The 25799-nt window shown below is 39.9% G+C and overlaps 1 protein-coding gene across 1 annotated transcript; it reads right to left on the reverse strand.

Annotated features, from left to right (window-relative positions):
- Positions 1–849: 849 nt before the first annotated feature.
- Positions 850–17551, reverse strand: cabp4 (calcium binding protein 4; the record flags this gene model as incomplete). The annotated part of the gene is made up of 8 exons (XM_079219760.1): positions 850–878; positions 3034–3181; positions 4804–4913; positions 9319–9462; positions 9785–9815; positions 16499–16634; positions 17012–17113; positions 17496–17551. The coding sequence occupies 8 exons, from the start codon at positions 17549–17551 to the stop codon at positions 850–852; spliced, it is 756 nt and encodes a 251-aa protein (XP_079075886.1).
- Positions 17552–25799: the final 8248 nt, after the last annotated feature.

A 25799-nucleotide genomic window follows, 5' to 3' on the forward strand; every position in this document is an offset into this window, starting at 1 on the left:
TAAATGCACTTCTTTTTTCAACTTCAGCCTCATTGTCCAATGCTTGATCAATTCCATTGAAGGTGCTGAACCTCACAGTAAGGACCTCACTTAAAGCACCAAAACATTGGATTCAAATCAAGTGTTTCTTGATAACATTGACGATGAATGGTTTAAAACACATCTATGTATTATTTATCCAGAGTATCAACACAAAAACTCAACTCGAGACTGTGTGGGTGTGGTTTTATTAGATTTGACAGTAACCATATTAACCATGTCAGATTCTAATTAAAATGTTGCTAAATTCTCTTTGGTGCATTGTACTATGTGACATCACCTTTTCCCAACAGAGTCCTGCCCAATTCAGTCAGTCAGAAGAACAGAGTAAAAATCACAAACCTATAATGTGAAATAACCAAAGATGTTCAATCTTTGGCAGATAATACTATTATAATAATAATAATAATAATAATAGAGTAAAGATGGCCCTTTCGTGAGCAAACAAGTTTATATATACTACAGTCCTCCATGAACCTAAATAAGTAAATATGTAATCAGTGGGTAAAAAACATGAATCTGCCTCCATCATGGTGCTGAGAAGAGTCTGTACACATTCTAACCACAAGGGGGCGATAATGCAGCATTATTGTTACGTACATTGAAGCGTTTCGTAACTCACCCTTTGCCCTCTGTACTCACTAAAACTAAACTTTTATCATGAAAATATGAACAATTCTCTTTGAATACATTGTGTATTTTTACAATCAGACATTACAAGTGTATAATGTCACAGAAAACAGAATTACAACAGCAGGAAGAAGAACGTGCTTACATCCAGTGTTGTACTCCATCTTCTTCCGTCAGACGTCATCGTGCAGAAAGCATCATAACAAACTCTATAGAGGGAGACAGAGACAGCAGCAGATCCATCGATAAGGACTAATGACACTCTAACATCATAAAGGGACAGCGTGGGATGCAGCCACATCCCTTTCAGCCCGTGAACTGGAAACTAACACAGCTCACAGTGTGATGTAATGACTAAATGTTTCCATTATCACAGAGTTAATGAAAAGTCGAAGCAGTGACAGCGTGATATGTCAAAGAAAAAAATTGCGAAAAGGATGCAGGAGCATTTTAGTTGAAAAATATTTAGTTGTTAAAATATGTCAGTTTTCTTTCTTCTTTTTTTCTATTGTTGAAGTAAGATAAAGCACGTTGGTAATCAGTTTGATCAACACTTGATTCAGCTCCCTATGACCATTATTGCAGATTCACTTGTCAATCAAGACAGCTATTGATGTGTCCCTGTCAATGAAACCCAGCTGCAGATAGCTTGAGGCAGGTTTCACTAAATCAATCCAGTCAATCATGTCGTCCATTTCCTATTGTCCTCACGAAGAGCTTTGCCCTGAAAGGCTTCTGACTGTAGGTGTGAATCTATCAATCGACTGAGTAGTAAAGCTTAATTCCGGACTAAGCCATGAACATTATCTCTTGAGATACTCCTCCAAACATTTTATTCCAAAAGAAGTAAATCGAGCGGAACAGCAGCTCCGAGTCGTGCGAACACCTGAGCTTGAGATGCCATCTGTATGCTGAGAAGGAGCTTCTCACTGCAGCTGTGGATGCTGGTGTTCTGCACGTGTAGCTGACCTGGACAGACACACTTGAACGCTGCCCTGGCAGCTAATTGATGATATTGAGGAGCACCTGTTTATTGATACCTTCTGGGACCGACACACTTATTCATTTGTTCCCGATCACTGTAATTGATTGGCTTGCTGAGACAAGACAAACAGGATCACACCTCTAAGCCCTTTGTGAGCTGTAGGCCATAATCGCACATGTGTGTGTGGTGTTGATGGCGCCTGCACATGTCCACATAGACATGTAAGTGTGCAAGTGTTCATGTGTGTGTGATTGTATCCCATTTTATTGTTTATTTGCTTGCAAAATTAAATATGTTAAGGTCATTTCTGCAAAGTCCTTGAGCTGCCCAAGTGTGTGTTCGTTGTGTGTCATGTGACAGGTGTCCAGGCATGTGTATTGATTGGCTTAATGCACTCCTGATTAGATCGGATGGGCAATTCCAGCTCACCCACCTTGATTTAACCAACCCTTCTTTCCCATCTCAACCTTTCCCCTCCTCATTTCTTATAGATGTTCTCCTTCTGTCCCCCTCATCCTGAACCCATTCCAATGAGATGCATTGAGACATCTGCTTTGTCCTCCTTAGTTTGCGCTTCAGATCCTGTCGACCAGCCAAGCTTTTTCATCTGATAAATGGACTGTTTCAGTACTGTACAAATGCTATTAATATAACAAAAGTTATTGACAGAAAGTTGGATGATTAATACATTACTTTTAGCTAATCATTTTAACAATTATTTCCATTACTTCCAGCTAACTATTTAATCTTCTCCATTACTTTAATCATTGTAACCATTACCTTCAACAATCTATTTGAACCAGTTATTGCTTCGCCTGCTTTTAACTATTTTTACTGATCTGCTTGCTTCTTATTTGCACACTAAACTGACTCAGGGTGGGTCGCTTGCTGGTTCATTCAAACTCACAATTAGTTTTATTTGTAGGTTGTGGTTTGACCATTCAAAGTTGGCCCCTCCTCCCCAGCTCAACGAGGGTTCCGGGGCTCGTCAACCGGTCAAAGCCAACAACAGATTCACTCTTAAGATTATTTTTGTATGATTCTATACAATATTTTTGAGGAAAATCCTGCTATTTGTGCCATTTACTCAGCATCACAGCAATGTATTATCATGTTTAACACTCATATCAAATCATGATTTTGTTATGTTAGTTAAATATAGTTTGGAATTTGTTCATCTTTCCACATACCTTCTGGCAACTGCAGAAGTATACTGTGGGGTTCAAGTACCTCTTGATTGGGCATCACTACTGTACACCACCCCTGTGTCAGTGTTTGATATGACAATGTTTTGTATTTAACTGTTTTAATGTCCTCTCACACCTTGCCTGGAGCCTGAACTCCTCTCCAACACTCCCCTGAAATCCCCAACCGCTCACCATCAAAGTCAATGTTGCCGTCTTTGTTGAGATCAATGTCGCTGAGGATCTCCTCCAGCTCGCCTTTCTTCAGCTTCTCCCCCAGGAGGGTCTTCATGCCCTCCTTCAGCTCATCAAGCGTGATCTTTCCATCACCATCACAGTCAAACTGCGACGCGTGCGGTTCGTGGAGATCATCGAGGTGGGGACATGCACATGTAGTGTGTGAGGAGAGACAAACAGATCACCGATGAAGAGGATTAGAGATGACACAAGACATATATAGAACTCATATTACATGTCTCTGTTGCTGACGTGGAGGGTGGATTGATTATGATGTGATGAATTGGGGCAGAGAAAGTAAGACAGAAATAGAGGGAGAGAAAGTTATCAAGCGGCAAACTAAGAGATTCAGAGATAATGCCATAATGAGTTTTACATTGACAGTGCGTAGTTACAACATGCCAGCACAAGGTCCTTGGAAGTCTGAAAACAGCTTGAGTGGCAGATGGGGCGATGCTGACTCATGAGGTGTTAGTCGAGTGTTAGTGTTGGTACTGAAGTGACACCGACTTTTTAAGTGAATATGAGGTCTGAGTTGGGATGAGATGAAAATGTATTCTCATCTGTTACAGAGTGCACTGAACTCTGAAGTTATGGAAGTTTCTGCGCAGAAGTAGTGTCTGAGAGCTCATTAAACATCCCCACAAATGGATTTGAAGGTTAGAACACGTGAATTTCTAGTTAGGACCTTGATGATGACGCACATGTGATAAAAAAAAAAACTGCAGATAAATTAGGAGATAACTATGACCTTGCATTCTCAAAGTAGAGGACACATTTTAAACCCTTTTAGGCAGAGGATTAATGGTGTATTTGTGTATTTCATACTGCCTTTGATAAAAGATGGATCAAGCAAGTCACCCAACTGGTTCAGGAAGAGATTGTTTGGTTGAGATTGAAATATTGTGACAAAGCTTTCTGTTCATGATCAGTAAAAGAGTGGGTTATTTGATTGACACGATTTGCTTTGGAGTCACAAACTGTTTTTACAATTTGAGGTGTACAATGCTGTGTTTCTATATTTTCATATCGAAAGCACTTTTCATTTTTCAAATATTAATTTGCCATCATGTCAATGGCAATAGAAACTTCACTGATTCAGCTGATGTCCTATTTCTCCCCTTGCTTTTAACAACCAAAATAGTCAAACGAATTGCCTGAGGCTACATTTATAATATAGATAAATGAATCCTTGTAGCATATAGTACTCTCTGATTCAATTTTCAGTCCTAATCATGAAGAGCACTTGATCAGTGTTGTCTGTTTAGCTGTAACCATTAAAAAACCTATGCTGCTGTAATGTGTTCAGTGAATGAAGCTGTGCTTATAAATAACGTGATCGCCTTTTTTTCTTGCTTGGTTGCTTGAACTACGTCACACCAGGACTTGCCTTTGGGTGACAATCAATTTCACACATGTGCGTCTGCCTCTGTATTGACGTCAAGGAGAGCAACTCAATAAATATCTCCTCCGGACCAATGAAGCACAAATTAACATGTGAATCAAAGAAGTGTATATGTGGTGGCACTTTAGATGACAGGGACTATCCAGCATACACAAATAATCTATCCAAATATTTTCCCCTTAAACCCACAACTACCCCTCTTCTCACAGACTGGTTGACAAGTAAGAGCCTTACACTCTCTAAGGAAAGGTCCTGGAACACACTTCTAAGTACTGTCACAATACCCGAGCCCTTTGTGCTGGCTTGAAGTCAAACATCTTTACCTGTTTGAAGGCACAACGGAGCTCCTTCAGCCCGACCATATGAGCCGTCTCTGCCAGCATCCTCGGCCCCATTAACTCGCAGAAATCATCAAAGTCCACATGACCACCCCCTGCCGAATGACAGAGGACACACACATAGATGTTCACAAACACACAAACACAAACACACACACACACACACACACACACACACACACACACACACACACACACACACACACACACACACACACACAGGTCGACTGGGCTGAGGTGTTGTTGATAACGCTCTTTGGGATCATCACTAGGGGAACCCTTTCAAATTAGGCAATTTGACCAATTGTTAGAAATATTGATGAGAGATGTTTTAAGTAAAAGTAGCAACAACACAATTCATTGAATCAGTTCAGAAAAAAAGTATGAAAGTATCACACATGTTGAATAGATAGATGAAAGCTCTGCTGCCACCATCTGCTAGCTAACGTCAAACTGAGAGAAAAAATACGTTAATAATTCATGTCGGTTACAGGCAGGTTACAGTTTTTTTTCTTCCCTATCAAATATAGTGAATCGAAATATTAAAAGTGCAAACACCAGTACAAGAACTGTACCTCAATATTGTACTTTAATGCAGTAATTAAGTAAAGGAATATAGTACAAATGCACCTGGCCTTAACTTAATACCACGCTTCTGTGTTAAAAGTTATTAAATGTCCTCAGTGTATGGAGGCGATGACAATACATTCATCGCTCTTTTCATTATGTTTTTTTAATCAAACAGTTTTGTTTTGTTTGATCCCCGTGGTAATTATCAACACAGACTGATACAATGGGAAGACTCATGCTATTAGTTTGACAAAAGAAAGGACTATTTGATAGTGTAGACCAATAGACTCTGTCTGTTTTCATTGTCTGGGCTTTTGGTGGATGTGAAAGACTACAATAAAGCCATGCAGTCATTGTGTGGTAGAAAATGTAATCAGTGCTCAGAGTGTGAGGACTGTTGAGGATGAAAATCAAACTATGTCAAACTGTACTTGCTGAAGGATCCTAAAATAAAAGACCATTCATAATGATATTTGATTATTCTATGATTTTGGAGTCAGCAAAGGATTTTCATACCTCAAGGTACTGGCTTTACCCTTGTGTAGCAGCAGTCTTTGGGGGGATTGCCTGACACCTCCTTGAAGAATTGTGCCTTAAGTGGGTCGGTATATACTCTTGGAGCGGAAAAAATTCTCCCAAAAGTCGTAGGAGATTATTATTAATTTTTAATTAATAGTGCAACACTAGTTATATAAGAAAGACTGCATTTCATGGTATTAATGGCTCTGTAGGGATTACGCTTCAGAGATTAAGCTAGGGATGTCTGAAGCTCATTCTACCTCATGGGTCAAATTAAGGCATCAAGGAACAGATTAATAATTCATATTACACAGTATGCAACATAGCAGAAAATATCAAATGTAGTCACCACCACCACCCCCACCAAAGCTCCGATGTTATGAACACTGTTCCTTTTCAGGTAGAGCTATACAATGCTTTTCTACACAGTTTGAGGCATCGCATATTGTGTCATTACATCAAGTGGTGAAGTGCCATTGAAAGATACTTTCAGACAGATTTCCCTGTTATTCAACATGATGTATTTGGCATTTTTGTGAATCTTGACAATAATTTAAAATATGACTCTGTAACCTCATTTTTTTGCAATCGTACACATCATCCTTGCTGTTGTTGTTCTAACCATCTGAAAAGTATTTACACCCGGGACATCAAGTGAAGCCAATTAACTACTAGCTGGTTGGACAAAAGCCAGTTGCACTCTGGACACTGAGGATCACAGAGGAGAAACACTGCCCACGCAATCTAATGTGATGCAAATGTTTTGAGCCCAATAGTTTGCATTATTGGTGTTATTGTCCTCGGGGCTCAACGCTACTTTCCTTTTTTTTGTAAATTGATACTAAGTTGAGGCTACTTTTCAAAGCAGGCACATAGAGTAGTCTCCCACAGAGTCTAGGAGGAATACACATTTTTATATTTATTGTCTAGGACCTAGACAGTAAACATAAAAATGTATATTATTAATCGCACACACCTGATTAAAAGGTTGGTTCAGCCATTTACAAAAAATGACAAATTAATAAGTTTAGTTCTATTTGCTTACATTTATTTTATAGTTATGATGGCATTGTAATGGCACAGGTCATCTCATAAGGACTATTTTGAGCTATAACCCATGAGAGATAGAACACTATCATAGGTTATTTTGGTGAAATCATTATTAAGTCCAACTGAAATCACATTAAGCCAGAAGTAAACAAAGTAATAAACAAACAAAAAAAACAAAAAAAATGCTCCTTTCTCAGCGGACGGAGGGGCGCGCGCGTCACTGTCCGTTTGATTGACAGCAGCTGGCAGGATGAGCTCCCCAGCAGGGCAGCCAGAGACCAACGCCTCATGGCCCGAGTGTGTTCAATAAGCAGCTGTATTAAAGAGTGAGAACCCCACGCGTAAAAGGGTCGATATGACATTTACAGGTACGTTTACAAGCTGTTTAATGTGCTACAGCTGCTCAGCTAATGAGAAAGCTAGCATGCAAACTGAGGCTGGCAGTGCCCTCGTTCAACGAGCTAATTGCAGACAAAGGCGCGTGTTCACGTAGCTAATGTTAGATAAGTAGGAGACTTCTGCATGGAAGCTAATGTGGCTCTTTTGTTGTGTAGCAAGCAGGCTGCAGTCTGGTCTGCTTTGGTTTCAGAGCGGATATGTACATGTGCAGATAAACTTAATTACATTTAATTTCAGTTGAACTTTTAGAGCAGGCTGTAAAACAGTGTTTCCTCTCGTTCACCTGTAGACACACACAACAATGACGTCACGGTGTACTACTGACAGTTACAGGATGAGGGTGAAAGCTAAAATGTGGTGTAGCAGAAATAGACAACAATCCTTAGTGAATATTAGTGATGACAGTTACACAATATCTGTAAAATTAGCAAACTGAATTAACATCAGCCACTTAAAGTTACTAAGTTACTACTTACTTAGTTATTAAGGAATATTTATTTTGTGTCAACTTTGGCTACCCGTGTGGACATGTCCCTTTTTTTTATTTTTAATAGTTTGTATCACAGGAGACTCTGTGCCGTCTGATTGTATATACGTCTATTACTTTACTTCTTACTTAATTTATTAAGTAAACATTGTATGAGTTTATAGTTTCAATGAATAGTTCCAGGTCTTCTTCCATACAGCATGATGTCCATTCATTATACTATGGTCTCACCAAAATAGACGATAAAGCAGGGTAAGCTTTAGGGCATGGCTGACTCCTGATTGACAGGTAGCCGCTGTCCTGTGCACATGGGATAGGTTGGTCTTCAGTGCTTTTTGCCAGAACACGTTCATTTCCACCCAAACCACCATGACTTTTCCTTAACCTAACCAAGTAGGTTTGTTGCCTCGACCTAAGGAGATTCCTGGCTGAAAGCCCTGAAGGCAAACTTCTCCCTGGTGCTTGTCGGGTCTGGGTGTTGTCTGTGTTTTCTACTTCCAACTTTAATTCTTTAACAGTGTAGTTTTTTAATTGTAACAGTTTTGGTCGCCTAAAAATGTCTTGTTCAGCGTTTGGTTGTTTAGCTCCACCCTCTCGTGTGCCCTCTGGTTTCAGAAAACAAGATGGCGACGGCAGAAATTCTGACTTCGAGGCTTCAAAACTGTAGTCCACAAACCAATGACGATGTGTGTGGACGTCCACTTCTTACATACAGTCTTAGGCCGACCAGGCCAAGTAAGGCAAGGGTAAACATTTGTATATGAATCCAATTTGTATTTTGTAAGAAATTCGGTATGAGATTTCATATAAAAAAATAGTTTTGATGCAGTGTAGGTTTGCCATAATTATTGTTTGTGCAAATGCAGCTGGGTTGCTGCACCTATGTTATAAGGATATTACAAAACATCATACCGATAGTGTGTGAGTAATGTGTCTAAGTCCTGTGTGTCCATTGAAGATTTATGTAAGGTCTCTTGGCAGACGCTCGTAGTTCAGACTTGGCTCTGACACAAGGTAGGTGTTTCAGGAGGTGGTTCTCCAGGCTTATGGCAAAAATCAATACAGTGATGATTCACCTTAAACAAATCTATACTTGATCATTCAGTAAAGACAGCAAAGACACAAACAACCTCATTGAGAGCAGAGAGAGGAAAGTTAGATCTCGACCAAACGCACACTTCTCCATGCAGACTCACACTCTCACACCCCTGCACCTGCTGTGTGTGAGGGCCATTAATCGGTCTGCTAAAATGTCTCGAATGCTCCCAACTTCAACGACAAACATCAGTTCCTCACAGACTTATAGGAAAGAATGTGCACGTGTGCAAGTGCACGCGTTTGTGCAACAGACACATTAGTCATGCATTCACACCTACTCACTTCAGAGAGAGCCATCAGTCATGCACACATGCTTGAACCAATCAGAGGGAAATGAAAAGCAGACACACACAAACACACACACGATATGTACCCACATTTCATCTTGATTTGCTGGATGATCTCTATGATCTCCATCTCTGTAGGCATGTAACCCATGGTCCTCATGCATTCTGCGATGTCTTTGTAATGGATGAAGCCGTCCGCATCGTAGTCAAATTCCTTAAAGGCCTCCTGGAGCTCTGACAGACAGACAGACATATTACAGCAAGCGCAACAAACCGTAAAGTAGGGTACATATTTCTCCCCAAACAGGCAGATAGTTACACTTTGTATACAAGTTTTATCTTAAGTTGTTGACTCCAGCAGCAGATGGAACTAAAGCAACAGCTCTCAAGAAGAGCAAGTTGTGTTGTTTTCATTGATTTTGTAGCTCCACGTCATCGGCAAATATGCAGTCTCAGAAAGCTTCAATCTTTTTCGTGATTAACAAAGAGCAGCAAAAACATCCATGATTTTCATTGATCATGTGTTTGCATCATAATTACACTAACAACATCTTACCATCTAACTCCTCTGGCATCAGCTCTCTCTCCTGTGGGGCAGAGAAGAAAGAGGGCATCAGGGAACGAGACGTAAAATCAGGGTGGCTTTAAAACGCTAAATTCTCCAGAGAAATATGCCAGTGATAATCTTTTTTTGACTACCAAATTCGGCTAACATGCATATCATGTCAACACGGCTGCATGCTGACAGTACATTGTAATAGGATTTCACCCTGCGACATGTCTTTTCTAATTAGCAAAATTACACAATGCAAACACACACACACTGCATGCACACACACTCGCTACATCTGCAGCATCCCGAGGGACATGCAGCATAAGCTCATGTCTGTGTGCACACAAATACACACCCACGCACAACCACGTGACTGAGTTGCACAAACATCTCACTGTCGCAAAGAAATGGATACATGTAAACTAAGTCACGGACACACGCGCACGCACACACACTTGCCTACATACACACACAAGACGTATCATTTGCATAAAACCTTGTGTGTGTGTGAATCATTGAATATTCTCTGCTTTGTTTTGACATTTGCTGAGGGGGATCTCTCCTTATCTTTCTCCTTCTTTCTCTCCCCTTTTTATGTGTTTTCAGGGAAGGTGAGGCAAAGCCGGGAGCAAAATCTCCACACAGAAAGTCATTCTGGAGAAATGGTCGCTGAAAAATGTAGGTGTTTTTCGTGATTTAGTGATTCTAATACACGTTAGAATTTAATGACCAAAGTTGCAATACTGTACCAATGCATATCCTCAGGCAAGACATTTTCGTTTAAAAAAGTATATTTGCCATAAATGTCCTGATGCATTAGTTTCTGTGAAGACAGCTGTATACCAGTACATAGCACACAACAATGACACACTCTGGTTCCAGCTAAACTCTGACAGCTAAGGTTAGAAAAAGGAGGCGTTTAGAAGTGGGGGAAGGAAACACTGATTTAGACAGGTTGTGAGAAATACTAAGTGACAGCACTCTAAGAAACTCTTAACAGTTCACAGTTAATGACTCCACTTTTTCTGAGGCCCCTCCAGATAGAACTACAAGTCTAAAGTCTCGGTTATACTCAAAACAGACGCATGGACAGCTGCGGTCACCAGAGTAGCAGTACTTCTGTTATGCTGTCCGCTTGGAGGACGCGTTCCAAACGTGCGCAGTAGATCGCTACGCTACCACCATAGAATCTTGACTGACAAAAAAAACGGTATACGTGCATGTCTGCACAAAGTCTGTCTACGCCCCCTGGTGGCAAAATGTACTTCATTTTCGTGGAAATTACAAATCAGGCCTTCGCCTCTCCACTCGCACGTGGAACAGAAGAAAGACGGGTGAAGTGAAGATAACGGCAGTACAAGTGAATAGTATTATATCATTTGGAGAATTGGATTCCAGTGGTGGCTGCAAAGGATTGTTTCTGACTTGTAAAATCCAATAACTCCATAGTTGTAAAATTCAAGATATTGAAAAAAAGACTGATGTAATTATTTATTAAATTTATTATTAATTCACAACATATTTTTGTCTAACAAAATATAATGCTGCAATCAACCTTTGTTGTCATTTAGCTTGTGAGCAACAACATATTCACTACGGTCAAGAACTGTTTGCGCTTGTGAGTTTTATTCAGTGATGAAAGTTGATTAGTTAAAACATAACTTAGGTTGATGACTCACTTTTTCCATTTGAGGATTTTTTTTTTTCATGGGTGACATTTTTTATTAGGGTTATTAGTTTATTAAAAAAAAGGAAGACAGATCTTCAAAGCTTGAATCGAAAATGTCAATAGAAGCTTTGAATGAGACAAAAAGGCAATCCACACAGCACTATTTGGAACTTTTATTGCTGTACATTAGTTATGCTTCGTACTGTGAACCTTGAGACACATGTGCACATTTCTGCACAAAAATACTAATTCAGATACATTGAAAATGAGGATGGGAAAATAATTTATATATGTACAGAGTTTCTTGATTTTTAATTTATGTTCAGCACTAAAACACCAAAAGCAGGTGGAGAGGAGGACGCTGAAGAAACATTTGTCCATATTGGACAACCTGGACCACCCTCTCCACCACCTACTGCAGGGTCAGCGGAGCACTTTTATTTTATCCTTATTCTATTAGTTTTATTATTGCATATATCTTTTCATCCCTCTTGTTTTTATATCTTATCTTATTTTCTGTGTAAATGGCTGCTCCGCGACACAAAATTTCCCTTTGGGGATTAGTAAAGTATATATTCATTCATTCATATTCATTCATTCTTGTATGTAAAAATGTACTGTGTTCTGATTAGCACATTTGTAAATGTGTACGTACTTCAATTTACATATGTAATGCTTTCATATTAAATTCATCTATCATGTATAAAAAAGGCTTGTGCCAACAGCATCTTGACAATGGTGCCTGCCAACAATCTGCAACTCTTCTACTGAGGGATCATCACATCCAGAGGGAAAGCAAGACACATGCAAACTCAGTCATCTTCCTATAGAGCAACCATGCTTGACATATAGATATCCTCAGGGATGTGCAGTCTTTGTGCTCAGCAATATATAAGTTCAAAGACCAAGACTGACACATAAGCTTATGAAAGCTCTGATTATTGCGAGAACAAATTAGCTGTGGGCTTGTTTTTCCTCTTTCATTCAGTGAGGAAACATCTTGACACTGAATAGAACTGAGAAAAGGACACACAATTGGATGGTATTCATCCGTATCCACGTACGATACTATCGTTTCTATTATGTCAGATGTTACTTTTATTCCACTACAGTTAAAGGAACATTTTGCCCTTTACTCATCACATTTATCTGATTTCCATAGCAGCTGACTAGATGGAAGATTTTGCATGAAAAACTTGACAAATGTGTTAAAATATCATGAGGAGATGGAAAGCCTTGAGAGTTAAAACGGTTTGAATGCATCAGCTTCAAACCTTTGATCAGTCAATGCTAATGCCCACCTTACTTTTCTTTATTTGAGACTTTTTAGGGCTTTTATTGTCCTTCATTAGAGCATATTGTGGATTACAAGAGAGAGGAGATGACACACAACAAAGGGTCTGAATCTAACCGAGTTCAATGCCGATAAACTGAGCTTGGTCCAGGTTGTACCTGGATCTTTGATCCAAGTGTCTCTTTCTGTTACTGTATGCAATTTTGATGAAAAAAGGATTTTTCAAACTTCAGATCTTTTTTTTTACTGCTGAAGATGTGAGTAATAAGAAGGCAAATTTAGAGCAGCAGTGGAACTGAAATGCAAAGAGAACTTCAATATTTTCCTCCTAATACATTTTGGCACTCAGGGTGGCTAATACATAAATCATACAAGGTCATCCTGCTAAAGTGCACAATGGCTTGAGGAAAAAGAGAGGATCCAAGTTTATTTGGAAGCTGCTTGGCATGGCAGCCATTCAAATGATTATTTACTATATAATATTGCCAACAGAGTTGAAGCACAAATGCAATGCCAAGATGCAGTTACCTCACCGCACGTGTACCCTGCCTCAAATTCTAGAAAACCTTTTATATAAAGCTCTGATCCTTTTCTTTTTTTACACTGCAGCATAACAAAAAAAACACATTGTCCAAAGTCCAACAGTGCTGTTTACCCTGTAAAGGATCCTGCAGCCTCCAAGGGCATATTAAGATAGCAAGGTCAACACATTAATTGGATTTTTTTTCACCCAGAAAGGATTAGACGGCATGCAATGCAGACTCTCAATTTATCCGTCAGAACGATCCCATTAACGGTTAATTTCATTCTGTCTGCCTTCCCATGGTCCATCGAGCAGCCCGCTGCTTTGCAAGCATGATGCATGACCAAATATACGTGGTATGTGACAAGCACATGGTCACCACAGTTATACATGATGCTCTTTGATGGGTACAGTTGATTTTGCTTCACATCCATCTCTGCTGTGGCTCTGATCTGTAAATGCATCGATTGTTTTTCTTTAGCAATTTGTTTCCCCAGGCCCCCTCTTCCGTTGGGTCTAATGAGGGCTGACAGTGAACCTTGCTGAGGGGGTTATTAATACTTGTGTTGATGCAGGGATCATGACTGCTGAGGGATGGATGGTCTCTCTGCCTCAGTGTCAGGGGAGCAGCCCAAAACTGTGTCCTGTGGATACGATGCAGACCTCTCCACCTGGCTACTACTGAATTCAAACCGGGGTCTGTCGCAGTAAAACGAGGCAGATCAGTCGTGGCAGGTCAGGCAGTAACTCAGAAGGATGTGGAAATCGAGTCCACAGTAGCCCAAGGTCGCTGGGAAACGGTTTCTCTTTCCCATAAATTGCTCTAAAACAATGAAACGGTCCCATTTGTTATTAAGAGATCTAGTTATAAAACATTATAAAAAAATAGCGTCAGCACATAACTCCCTTTGGCATGGATTTCTTTGATCTTATGTTATCTTTTACACTAAATCCCTTTCCTGCGATGAAGGCATTTATGTAAAAGCCTTTGGCTCTGCTTTGTTATATGGTGTCACCATATGGTTTCACGATTAAAAGGCTCTGAGTATCATCCTATATAATGATAATATATATAATCGTAATATCCCCATTATTTTCTTAATGGAATAAGTACTTTAAACATGTATGTTAGGACAGTAACGTATTCCTTCTGCCGACAGATTCCCACACATTATGATGTTTGATGAAAAGCGGATTGATAACGCCTATATAAATACAATTATATTATACAAAGAGCCCTTGTCAAGTCTACCAATTACCCTACACATCTATATCGTTGTCAAGGAAATATTTGCTTGATTCATTAATTGCGTATTTATTCTGAGCAGATATTACATGTATATACAGTAAATTTGCAGCAGCAAATATATTTTGAAGGAAACCTATTACTGGCCGGATTTATAGACGCCATTATGTTTCATACCCACAACGTAATTGGGGAATCTAATTTCTAAGCTACAGGGTTGGAATGGAGCTTAGTGTTAGATCAGGCCTAGTATTCATGCATAAACAATCACTTTTACTGATAAATAACAATCATTCATGCAGGGATACAGCATGATGATTATAACCTGTCATGTCTCACTGTAAATCTGTACAGTCATGCCAATGTTTGCTTCTGCAACTCCCTCTACCACCCAAATCTCCTCCTTACATTTTATGTATTGTTTATTTCAGAGGAACAGTGAATATAACATTTAGGGAGATGAATTGGCAGCATTGGAATATAATATTCATAACTATGTTTTAATCGGTCTATAATCTCCTGAAACTAAGAGTTGTAGCTAAGAAAAAGTCCTCCATCTTGTACCGGCATTTTCTACAGCAGCCCAGAATGGATGCGTTTTGCGTTATATAAAAGGTAGGGATAAGTTACGAAACACGGTATTAAATAGGCCCCAGTGCTAAATTAATAGAGTATTGCTATAGTACTTTTTATTGTTTTGATGTAATTTATCATCGCGTTACAGCACACATTTGCTCTACTCTCTCTGTCAGGCTGAGCCTTTCCAATCACACACACGCACACACTTCACCACAGCTGTTGACGGCAACTGCAATGAAATATTTGCGAGTAAAAAGCCAATACTTTATCAATACATCTGTGAATCAAAAACGGACATGTCAACGAAAGTGAAACCTAATTATGTCTCATCCACCACTACTATGTTTACACAAGCACATCATGCACGCAGTCAAAGGCTTTTGTTTTTGGAAACTTCTTCTGCTGGCAGAGACAAAGCAATGAGGAGGAAGGACTGTTCATGCTCTTCATTCTTTATAAATTTCACTCAGAAGTGTTATTTATTTTGAATGTCAAATTTAGCACATTTTAAAGATATAAAAATGGTGCACTCTATAAATCAACTAATGCTTTTAACAGAAATGGGAAAGGTGCAATTGAGCTGGATCATTTTATTGGCTCATTTCCAGTCGTAATTTCCCCAAATATTCAGTGATGCCCTGTAGGGATCAGGGTATTGGGCTTGAACAGAGCCAATGCTTCTCTTGATTCAGCCAGGGCATTAATGGAAGCCAGCCCAGTGTCCAGGCAGTAAATCAACGATAAAGTGGAATTACTGGAGTGACCTTTTGGAAAGGATGTTGTGTTTTATTTTTATAGCATGAGGTAGCAGCCCTCAGTCTTGATCAAATGGTCTGACGTTTGATTGAATAGAGGTGGGTGCTGATATTGTCTTTCCACAATCGTTTGACTGGTTCTATATCAGCAATTTAGACCTACATGTACAAATGTCCTTTTAACTATAATATTTTTTTTTGTAACTTTATTCTAGCTTTGGGAGTTTCAATTATCGACTGTTGGTTTGGTCTGAATGAATGGACAACCATGGACAACAATCACATGACTGGCTCTGCTCAGTTTGTCTTGTTGACAGAGAGAAATGTGAAAAATATGGGAAGGGGATGGCATTGTGAAAAAGTGTTAGAATTAAATGCAAAAAGTCTCTCAGGAACATGTAGATGTGTCAGGAAACAATGTACATGATATTGACATGTATTGATCCAACAAGCGGTTAAGGCCTGTGACATAATTGCATTAATTGATGCAACTGCGTGATCAGCTGGCACACTATATGCTGATTCCTGATGGATCTACTTGCTCCTAATGGTGTTTTATATAAAAACCAGAAGCTTAAAACGTCCCAAGCAAGAAGTGCATCAAGACTGTAACAACAGGCATTTGAGTATGAGCGGTAATGTTGAACTGACCTGTCCAAAGTGTTTATTGAGGAAGGATATGTAGGCAGCGGCCACCGCCGAACTGTTGCTGAGGCTCCTTTTACCGTTCCGACCTGCCTCCTCCTCCTGAGAGCCCTTCCCCTGGGCCGAGGAGGCTGACTTTGAGCTGTGAAGTGTGTATTTGCGTGCCAAGTGTTGAGAGCTGTCATCATCAAAGCCAGGCCTATAATTCCCCCTCCTAACTTACTTTAACAAACACACTTAGATGCCTTTTGGGTGATCTTTTCCTTATAGCCTCCCTTGAAATAATTGCTCAGCTTGAGCAAAATGATTTCAAAAACGTCAGCAGTCCAATCACCCGACATTAGCTGTTACGTCAGTCACTAGAAAAGTAAGGAAGCGTTTCTTCGGAAGACAAGTTTCAAATTCTAAAGGCTTTTTTACAGCTTACTTACCAATCGACACTAATTGGGTCCACAAATGTACACAACCCCCTCTCCTTAGGCTAATCAATGTTGCTTAGAAACAGAGTATGATAATAACCAGAATTTCTTGGAGAGGCTGAGCTGAAGAGCCTTGTTTTTAAATCTCCCAGACGCGGGCGATCTGCTAGCAGCTGCACCCTTCCCTCCTCGTGGAGCAATGCTAGGAGAGAAAGAAGCTGTAATCAATTGAAAGTGCACTAAACGTCTGGTAATCAATGTGAATACTTAAATATTCTCATAGGTAACCATAGAAATCAACACTACTCTGTGGCTTGTATTATGGATGGACCTGTTGTTGAGGAAATCGGGGCAGATTCAGACTGCTGATAGACAGCCACAGCAATGGGAGACAATTGTTTGAATTTGGGAAGAAACTCTGTAAAAATGTAAAACATCTTCCCAAAGCATGCTAGCATGTCTCTCTTTCTCTTCATGAATAGCTCACTCGTTACAGTATGAAAACAATTTGAGGATAGGTCTCTTGTTTATGTTGACTTTATAAATGCCTTTTCCTTCACCACTTGTAGTTAGATCTCACTGACCTGGCAGCAGATGATGGTCTACTTTCTGGTCCTCCCTTTGCACTTTTCACTGACATCCTGGATGGAAAAAAGATAAATGTGAAAAAGGAATGCGAGTGTGGGGGGGAAATAAATGAAAACAGATGAAGAAAAGAGTCAAATTCCAAAAGGCTATGCATTTTTGTCAAAAAAAGACCCCTGATTTTTCACAACTTAATGAGGTCATTAATGCAGCTTTGAAAATATTGGACAGTAGAAAATGTGTTGGCAAAGATTTTCCTATTTACACATCCATCAGACAACATTATTAACATTCATTTGTAGTTGTTTCTGCCAATCAGATGGACTTAAGTCCAGTGTCTTCAGCTCTATTTTGCTTGACACCAACTCCTATAGAGAAATATCTGACATTTTGACGAGCTAAATCCTCTACTGTGTTCACCAGCAAATTGCTAACTCTTTGTATCTGCCTTTCGATGCTGCCTCAATCGTGTACTGTGACTTTATCAGAGCTTTTATGCTCAAAACAGCTACCTGCTGTTGTGGTAAACAAGGTTGATTAACTATAACACTAAATGTGTGGGCCATTACATTAATAGAGTTGAGGAGAACAGTCAGGGTGATTTGATTCACTGTATATATTATTTATATAAAGCTATTGATTTAAGCAGCTTCAACCATTGTATTTGCACAGCACCCAGTGTTCATTGACAAGGGAATGAATGACATCCACACGTGAAGGATTTGCAGAGAAAGAGGAGGCGAGACTTATGGCTGTCTGTTTGAGAGGCAGATTAATGTTCTGTCATGGGCCTCTGCGGGTCTGCCTCTCAACGCCTGTTGATGAACGGCACTGTATTCCTCACTGATGCGCTATAAATATAATGCCTCACTTGCCTGTTGCCAAGACGTATACCCAAGATATGCTCCAGCGGTCGCTACTTAGCGCCTTGAAGACCACGAGGGCCATCATGAGAACAGCAACAAAGACATGCTGCCAGTCCTCTAAATTACGCTTGACCGTTTAATGCGCCCTGGCCAAATAAGCCACATTCTCAACTCCCACTGGGTCGAACAAGATGTGCCATGACAGAGTAGTGACTGCCTGTCTGTAACGCTTTCACACACTGAGAGAGCATGTGCTACTTGCAGATTGAAACATGCTTAGAGCATGTTAAGCTCTCAGCGTGGAGAAGGTAGGAATTTTCATGTCACACATGATTCACACGATTACAGTCGTGGAAGTCTTTGAAAAGCGGACAGTATTTATATGTATGTACTTGTACGTACTTTATATTCCTAGTATAGGAAAGGTTTATTTATGTAAATATGCATGCAGCAGATGATGAATTCAGCTTTGCATTAAATGTATAATGTTTGTTTGATATTACACACACACACACACACACACACACACACACACACACACACACACACACACACACACACACACACACACACACCTCTTCTATCTATCTCTTCCCCCAAACATTAACATTGCACATGTGGGTAAAGTGAGATATGTGGACATTCTTTAACAATGGTCTCACATTGTTTGCCTGAAGAATTTCTCTCATCTGCAGTGAGCACAACTCCCATCAGAGTAAACAAACACACCGCTGGACGTTTCACTACACAAGCCATTGAGCAGCATCGTTGTGTGTCTGGAGCTCTCCTCCCTAAGTGGCCAATTGCTGTCAATCACTGAGCAAACACAAGCAATTGTAGATCCTAATTACACAAATTGAAGTAATGAAATGGAGGGCCAGGTGGCCCTCCCCAAAACAAACACAACTGATGATGGAGAGCGGGCTGCACTTAAAGCCCTGTGGTCGCAGTTGATTTGGCCTTTCTGTAGCATTAAGGGTTAAACACTAAATGGATATTCTAAATATATTCCACAAGGGCCACTAGAGTAAAGGGCTCCAAAATGCGTTCTATGTATCAAACAAACAGGACCTGCATACAGTACACACAAAAAGAGAGGTCATTACTCCACCAAGGTTGCAAGATATTTTTAACCTGTTATTAACTACTACATCCTACTTCTAGATGTGACAGAGAATACATATTGACTTTTTTTTAGGCCCGATAATGCCGAGATGCGTCGCTAGACACAGCTCACTCGCAAAACGATTAAAAAAATTCAGTGTAGCTAAAGATATCTTCAAATTTATTCTGTGCATTCTTTTTCAAAATCTGGCACCTACATGCAACTCAACCACCAATAATTTGTTGGGAGAATCGTGTGCGCTATGCTAGTAAGGGCTAATGAAGCCTCGAGCCGCTTGCCTCAAGCAGAGATGAGGATCAGGCTTCAGAGGTCTAGCGAGCTCACTTCTTTCTGACTCTGACAGATTGGCATTTATTTTACAACTTGTAGTCTTTAACCCAGTGACATTAATTGAGGCAATTTTTTTCACATATACAGTAGTACTCCACACGTTGATGTGTAAAATGAGTAGAGTTGCCCCTTGCCGTTATGTTCTAATATATCTGTTAACAGAAATGTGTCAACACGGAAGCACTTGTTCCTCGAACATGATCTAACTGTACACCACATTTGACATACCGTTCCAATTAACAAACAAACAGATGCGTGGGCACAAAAATGATCCTCCCTGGCAGACGTAAAAAAAAACATACACAACAACATACAATGTTCCAGATAAAAAACCCTGCACCACTCAGATTGGCTGTGAGTTCAGGTGAGGCTTCACTCCTCCTCTATCTCTTTGTTTTTGTATTATCTTTCTATTCGCCTGCTGTCCAGTCAGAAGACAATCAATCCCATGGGCCAAACCAGCCTGTGTCTGATCCATAAACAACCGATAGTAATGCAATCGTGCACTCCATCTTATCTTCACCTATCTCAACACCTCTCCACCCACTTCCTCCACATCCCCCTCCCCCCAGCACTGATTTCATGTCATGGCTCTGAAATGAGACTGTCACCTTCAGCACTGGCACAGATGGGAGGGAACAGTGAGCGAGAATTATATTGTTCACATTCTCAGACGTCTTTTCCTGTCTCTTCGTTTGGAACAATCTCCTTATTATATCTCATGGTTGCTCTGTGTATTTCTCATCTAATTACAACCTCTTTCTCCTCGTGTTTCTGGAGGCCGGCCTGATAATCACAAAGTGGAGCTGGTTTAAAGATGTCTGTTGATGCGATTGCCTTGTAGCAAGTGACAGGGGCACAAATATTTAACCAAAACAAATATAAACAGTGGGCTGGCCATCTGTCGGCTTGTACATCAAAATATGCTCGGGATCCAGATCATTCAATATTATAAAGCAGAGAACAGACGTCTGTCAGTCTCTGTGGAGTGTAAGTGGCTACTTCTGGTTTCGCACTACAATGAACCTTTTTAAATGAAGCATTGCAGATTAAAACAAGCCGATACATCACTACAAATAATTAACACAGAAAAATTGACTTTTAAACTAGCTTACCTTCTGTTATCCTTGTTTGTCTTTGTTGAGCGATGTGAATGAGGTGTATCTCTAGTGCATGAAGCCTCGCCTAACCTGAGGATTATACCATGCAAGGTGATTATCCAGCTAAATATGTCTGGATTAGAGATGTAACTGGCTGCCTCTGTCCTCAAGAACAAAAAGGGCAACGCTATTGTCTTACTGCAGATATGTTGGGGAGGCAGATTCCATTAATCTGTATTTAATTTAAATCTATTTTGGTTGGAATTACTTTAGAATGAAGATGCAAAATCATTAAACCTCTTAATCCCTGACCGACCAACCTGTGGGTCCATCATTAGAGAAGCTCGATTCACAGATGAGCTCCGTCTGTCAAACACGTGTATGTTTATTACAAATAACTAAACATCCAGAATTGGTACAGGACCTTGTTATGTAGTTCACAGGTAACAAACACAAGGGCAGGCAGGTCTCCCTGAATAAGATCAGTGTGCCACTGGTTGGAATGGTTTGGACGACCAATCAACCACAGATGTCATGCTGTGTTTGCTGGAAATGTGTATAAAATTATGCATTTGACATTCTGTAAATTTGCACGAGATGTGCACTGCGGTAATGTTACATCTATTAAACCATGCTATCTTTGGTGATCATTGGATATTAATGGAGTGGAGCAAGCAGATGGAGAATATATACTGTGTATATGGCAATAGGATGAGAAATAAAATCTATTTAACTAACCAAAGAGAAAATTAGGGAGAGAATTCAAGGTTCAAGAGGTTAATTAACTATTAATAACAGATGAAGAAAATGTAAATGTTCATTTAAGCCTGATGTGACAGGTTCACTTACCAACTCATGGGATGTTAAATATCTCCAGTATAATGACAGTGGATTCACTTTTTGGCCTTGAAGCTAAAGACTGTTTGTAAAGCTGTCTTGGTAGGTGTGTGTGTGTGTGTGTGTGTGTGTGTGTGTGTGTGTGTGTGTGTGTGTGTGTGCTGTACTTAGGCATAGCTTGAGTGACAATCTTTTCCTCTTTGTACCGCCCATCATTCCATCACAGAGTGTTTCCTGACTGGCAGAGTTCACTGATCGACTGCTGTTTGTTAGTTAACTCGGGCTAAAGATGGATTTCATGACCCTATTTCCTATTGAACACCACGGTGTTTATTGACTGCGGACTTGTCCCAAACATGCCAGCTGACACCTTAAGTTTAACCTGTGGACAAGGAATAGTCTTCCACTTAGTCTCAGAGTGGATATTAGCTACTTGATTGATAAAAGTAACATAAATGACGCATCCTCAGTCCCTCGAACCATCCTAGAGATGCAACTGTTAATACAAACTCTGTTGTTCCTGCCTTTGGCATTTTTGTTTGCTCTGCAGAGGTCAGTTTTGGAACTTTGTTTCACTTCACTGGACAAATCTGCAGCATGACCCATGACTCTTGCAAATGTCACACCTCGCTTTAAAATGCAAAAAAAATGCAAAGTTGCTTAATCTTCTCTGCCTTGTCAATGAAGTGAAAACAAATGTGCTGTAATTTTACAGATGGCTGAGTTGTCTCCTGAAACAAATGTATACTTTAAATAGGTAGATTGTAAAACAAAATACTTTATGCTCATGAGAAAAAAACGAAACTGCAGGTGAGGCAGGATCTAATTTATCTGCTTTCTTCCCCTGTTTTGGTTTCTCTCTCTTTTCCTGTTCTTCGCCCAGTGAGTCAGGCGCTGCATTGGGAAACTGTTGAGGAACCTATTCCCTGTGCGATCAGACCCTCGCCACGCTCAAATATGCTTAGCGCGTCCAACCAAAGCCCTTATTTAGCGTTTTGCTTCTTTGAAGAAGTGGAAACTTATTTCACCCCTTACCTTCACAGAAAAAGAAAGGGGAGTGCAATAATGTTGTTTTTCATGCACTAGTCAGCTCCCAATGGAGGTGTAGCCCTTTTTGAATTGTTGAATCAACTTTTGTGATTGGCTGGGAGCAGTTGAGCAGCATGAAACTAATTATTGAAAATTCTGCTTATAAGGCCAGGTGCCGTTTGAATGCAGAGATGTAAGAGACGTTTTTCTAATTCTGACTGGGAATTAATTGAACGTTCATTTGTTTTGCCATTTTCATTCTGATGGAAGAACCCAAGTGCAGGACTTTGATACTGGAGACCAGGGTTTGCATCATGGGTCCTGTGGTAACACTTTGGATCAGGTTGGGGAAAGATTATGGTTTTGGTTCCACATTAAAGTAAACACATCTTCAAGTCACTGTTGACGAGAGACAACTTCTGTTCCCAAACCTTAAATAAGTGCCATGATTTGCCTAAACAGTTCCGTGCTGCTTGACAGATGATTGGGCCCACTGTCCAATTTCTGCAGTCGCTGTTGACATTTGTTTTTGACTCATTTTCAATCTGGTATTTATTTCCCTTATTGGCAGTAAAGATGTTTCACTCAGTTAAACTTGGCTAAATAAACACTTTTAGGGCTGATTTACGCAGACACACTGCAAATTGACTGGAGAGCAGTCACTGACGTGGCAACAAAAAGGCTTCAAACACAGAGACAGTAATACGACACGCTCGGTTTCTATTGGGAAAAAGTGTCTACCCATGAATATAAGATGACACATTTTTTCAAAATGTAATTTCCTACAGAAAATATTGTCTTATATTCAGACTAATAGTATTATAATGCTGTATTTGCGGTCACAATCTATAGACAGTAAACAAAAAACTTGAATATGGGGGAATTGATCAATTGGGTAAGTGTTTGATTAGCAATCTATTGACTTGCCAAATACTTAAATTATAATGTTCATGAAAACACAATTTGTGTTTCCTATAAAACATATTTGCTGCTGCGAGTTAGTAACATATGAACATTATTTCTGGAGGCAAGGTTGATGTTAAAGGAGATGTATAAAGCTCATGTAAAACAAAAGAGAGGACTTGCTGCAGAGAAAGGGACACCGTGTCCTAATCGCAAGCACTACGTTACATTATGTAAATGAACTACGTAGATATCAGACTGTAGACGTAACCTCCTAAAAGATGTGAGTAGTACTTGCTACTTTACGATGTTTGTACATAACAGAATACATACATTTTATTTTGCAAGATTTACTGAAAAAGACATACAATATACTCAATAGCAGGTGTTTGTGTAGATTTTCAGAAGAAAATTGACATTCTGTCAGTTGGCTGCATGGTGGTGTCACCACACAGCAACCGATCCTGGGCGGTCCTTCTCTGTGGAGGTTCTCCGGCTTCCTCCTTCAGTTCAAAGACATACAGCTTAGGTTAATTGGAGATTCTAAATTGTCTGTAGTTGTGAATGTGGGTGTGAATGTTTGTCTGTCTCTCTATGTGCCCTGCGATAAACTTGCAACCTGTCCCCTTTGCCCAATGTCAGCTGGAATCGGCTCCAGCGCCCCGTGCAGTGACCCTGAATAGGATAAGAGGTTTGGATAATGGAATTCTGTCACTCTGCTTGATGTCGGTTAATTTAAAAACTTGTACCCTGCGTTTAAAAACACATGCATGTGCAGTTAGTATGTGAGCTGGAGACAGAGAGGCTATTGGGGTAAATGGTTAACGATGTGTTCACTTATTGGTGACTGATATGTCATATCAGGAACTAATTGCCTGCACTGTTGCCTCATTAAGCACAGCATGACGTACTGCCATGGGGCACTGGCTGCACACCTTGAAACAATCACTATTCCAATATGTCCCCTCTTTACTCTTTCATTTTCTGCTCTGTTGTTCATTCCTCAGTCATGTACTGCATTTGTACTCCTTCCATTGTTTGATAGTTGAGCCATTTTGAAAGGATTTAGGGATATGAAGTTTTTTTTAAGGGATTCCATTTCTTGCTGTGGAAATGCTTCTCACGTCCTCATACAATCCACCTTTTTATTCATCCGTCCTGTCAATTTATTCCTGCTTCTCTGGCATTTTTAATTATTGTCTCTTCCTGCCATTTGTATTATTCTTTTGCATTTTCTTTCTCATCATCGGTCAATTTTCTTTACTTTAACATTATGCATTTCACTTTGAATTCATCTCTATCTCTCTGTCTTTTTCACTTAAGTCACCTTCACACTCCTGATCTGAAGCGGTTGGCTTGTCTCTCCCTCCCCGTCCATTTTGCACATACCCATTGTCCTGCCTCTGGGCCACACTTCCTCTCCCCCTCTTTTATTTATGGGAATATGCTGATGGGGCAAAACTAGGTAAATATAATATGTCTAGTTACACAGGGTGAGAAACAGAAATTGAAATGGAAAAAGATGACGGCGAAAGAGTGAAAGAGACCACACTATTAATCATGGGGCAGTCATTTGTCCTAAAAAGTAAAGTCATTCATCAAAAGGAACAGAGGGAAAATAGGGAAAGGGTGAACAAGGGAAAGAGAAGAGAGAGAGAGAAATATGTATCACAGGATTCATGCAGGGTGTAATTGGGTCAGTGGCAAATAATGTGGCTGTGTTACTGCTGAGCTTTGCTTCAGAGCTGTAACAGCAGGCTGGTTGGAGAACAGTATCAGCAAGGTGATTCAATCTCATGGGAGACAAAACATGAAATAAAGCCACCTGGACAACATGAGTATGTTTCCAACTCAATACCACGTCAGATAAAAACATGGAATTGAGTCAAATGTTATTTTCTCTCAGAGCGCCCGACAAGAGCATGAGGAGAAGTATGAAATAAACAAAGGAAAAACACATTTAACCTGAGGGAATATCATTCAGTCGCTCTATAATTTTTTTTGACAGGGGTCATTCTTTCTTTTGCATTGCTGGCTGCGCTTGTCATGAAACATTAGGAAAAATGAAAACTTGTTCAGTCACATTGTGTATGAATTTTGATTACATTTTTT

Source organism: Taurulus bubalis (assembly GCF_910589615.1).
Source record: "Taurulus bubalis genome assembly, chromosome: 6".
Lineage (NCBI taxonomy): Eukaryota > Metazoa > Chordata > Actinopteri > Perciformes > Cottidae > Taurulus > Taurulus bubalis.